This window comes from Tupaia chinensis, unplaced genomic scaffold, assembly GCF_000334495.1.
Source record: "Tupaia chinensis unplaced genomic scaffold, TupChi_1.0 Scaffold144648_1, whole genome shotgun sequence".
In the NCBI taxonomy this organism is placed as follows: Eukaryota; Metazoa; Chordata; class Mammalia; order Scandentia; family Tupaiidae; genus Tupaia; species Tupaia belangeri.
Genome location: NW_006204509.1, coordinates 89184 through 91421, shown reverse-complemented (window position 1 = coordinate 91421; position 2238 = coordinate 89184). Strand labels below are relative to the sequence as shown.

Genomic DNA, 2238 nt, shown 5'->3' with positions numbered 1-2238 from the left:
TCAACTGCTGGTCTTAATTTTTTTGCTTTTTAAATTACCCAAATTTAAAATATAAAAATTCCATAGTTTTTGTATTTTGCACTATAAATGAATTAAGAAGACTCTGATAAGAGCATAGTTTTTGCAACACATCCTGAATGTTATTTTGAAATAACTACCTTTCATTTCAGAGGACTATTAAGAACATGGAAAAAGAAAATGGAACACTACTGACAGAGTTTATTCTCATAGGACTTATATATAAACCAGAGTGGAAAATTCTTCTACTCCTGCTGTTCTTGGTCATATATCTCATTACTGTCATGGGGAACTTTGGTCTGATTGCTCTCATCTGGAATATCCATCACCTTCACATCCCCATGTACTTATTCCTTGGGAATTTAGCCTTTGTGGATACTTGGCTGTCTTCCACCGTGACCCCAAAGATGCTGGCCAACTTCCTAGCCAAGAGTAAGATCATTTCTCTCTCTGAATGTGTAATACAATTTTTTTCCTTTGTTGTCAGCGCAACCACAGAATGTTTTCTCTTGGCAGTAATGGCATATGATCGCTATGTAGCCATATGCAAACCTTTACTTTATCCAGTGATTATGACCAACAGACTATGTATCCGTTTGATATACTTGTCTTTTATGGGAGGCATTGTTCATGCTTCCATTCATGAAGGGTTTATATTCAGATTAACTTTCTGTAATTCCAATATAATTCGCCACTTTTACTGTGACATTATTCCTTTGATAAAAATATCTTGTGCTGATCCTTCTATTAATTATTTGATGCTTTTTATATTCTCTGGTTCAATTCAGGTATTTACTATAGGGACTGTACTTGTCTCTTACTCATTTGTCCTCTTCACCATCTTAAAAAAGAAGTCTGTCAAAGGCATAAGGAAAGCCTTCTCCACCTGTGGAGCCCATCTCTTATCTGTGTCTTTGTACTATGGCCCTCTTCTCTTCATGTATGTGCGCCCTCGATCATCACAGGCAGATGATGAAGATATGATAGCCTCTCTATTTTACACGGTCATAATTCCTCTGTTAAACCCAATTATCTATAGCCTTAGAAATAAGCAAGTCATAGATGCACTAAAGAAAAATGTTTTGATTTCACACTATCTCTTCTCTTTCTAGTAAACTAGTTATAAAATTTTTAAAATTTTGCACTTTTCTTTTGAGCTGTTTTTGCCTTAAGACATGTGTACTCACCAGAGAGAGGGAAAGAAACAGAGACAGAAGCATTCAGAGGGAAAGTGAGAAATCACCCCTTAAGAGGGGTGGTCATACCACAATACGTTCACCATTCTCTTCCTGAGATTTGGGCATCACACATGTATCCACTATTATTTTCAAGCCACTGGTTTGAAGACTCAAACTGTGGCCTGCCATGTAGGAATCCAGTCACATAACTGCTAAGCCTTGTGCTGGCCCCCAATTTTGCACTTTTAAGGAATTGGGCTGATCTCACTACCTAATTGTTAGGAAGCCATGTTCCATAAGGCTGACTGAGACAACTTGAAAAACATGTCAGGTGCATGTGCATATTTGCACCAAATCCCTAGAGAAATGGAAGAAAAGGGACTATGGCACAACACACTCCATTGGGGATTATATCTTTTCTCTCTCTCGCCTTGTCTCTGTATCTCTGATTCTCTCTGGTGAGTACACCAGCTCTCTGGCAATTAAAAAAAAGTAGTTATATTTTCATAAGTGTCAAAAGCTTTTGCAATGATAGATATCATGACACTTTAATGACTTAAGGTGTTAGTACTTAATAAATTTCTTAAAATATTTGTATATCTTATTCAGAAGAGATTAAGGGACTTTAACCAAGTGTTCATGTCATATTAGAAAACCTAGAGCAAAAAAACAAATGAAAATATTTTACAGTCATGTATGTTCTCAAATGTGTCTTTGTAAATGCATTAAATTTCAAACATTGCAGTTCAACTGATAAGTACCTGAAGATGATGCCACTGATACTAGTACTGAGACAGTGAGAGGGAATTTCCTGTGGCTTACATGACATTTAACTCAGTAGTGGAGGTGACTTTGTGTTGGTTGATCAGAAGCAATGCTTAGGAATGTGCTTGGTCATCAGAGGGTCCTTCACTTTCTGTCCCTAGGTTGTTTCATTTCATATAATATCTTCTAGTCTTGCCCATGTTGCCTCAAGTGACAGAACTGTATTGTTTTTAATAGCTGAATGTTATCTATCCATTTGTTGATGGACATTTAGGTT

General features: G+C 36.6%; 1 protein-coding gene across 1 annotated transcript; it reads left to right on the top strand.

Annotated features, from left to right (window-relative positions):
- Positions 1-170: 170 nt before the first annotated feature.
- LOC102497406 (olfactory receptor 183-like) lies at positions 171-1106 on the top strand (the record flags this gene model as incomplete). The annotated part of the gene is made up of 1 exon (XM_014583725.1): positions 171-1106. A coding segment is annotated over exon 1 (921 nt), but the record flags the coding sequence as incomplete, so codon positions are not given.
- Between the last annotated feature and the right edge of the window lie 1132 nt (positions 1107-2238).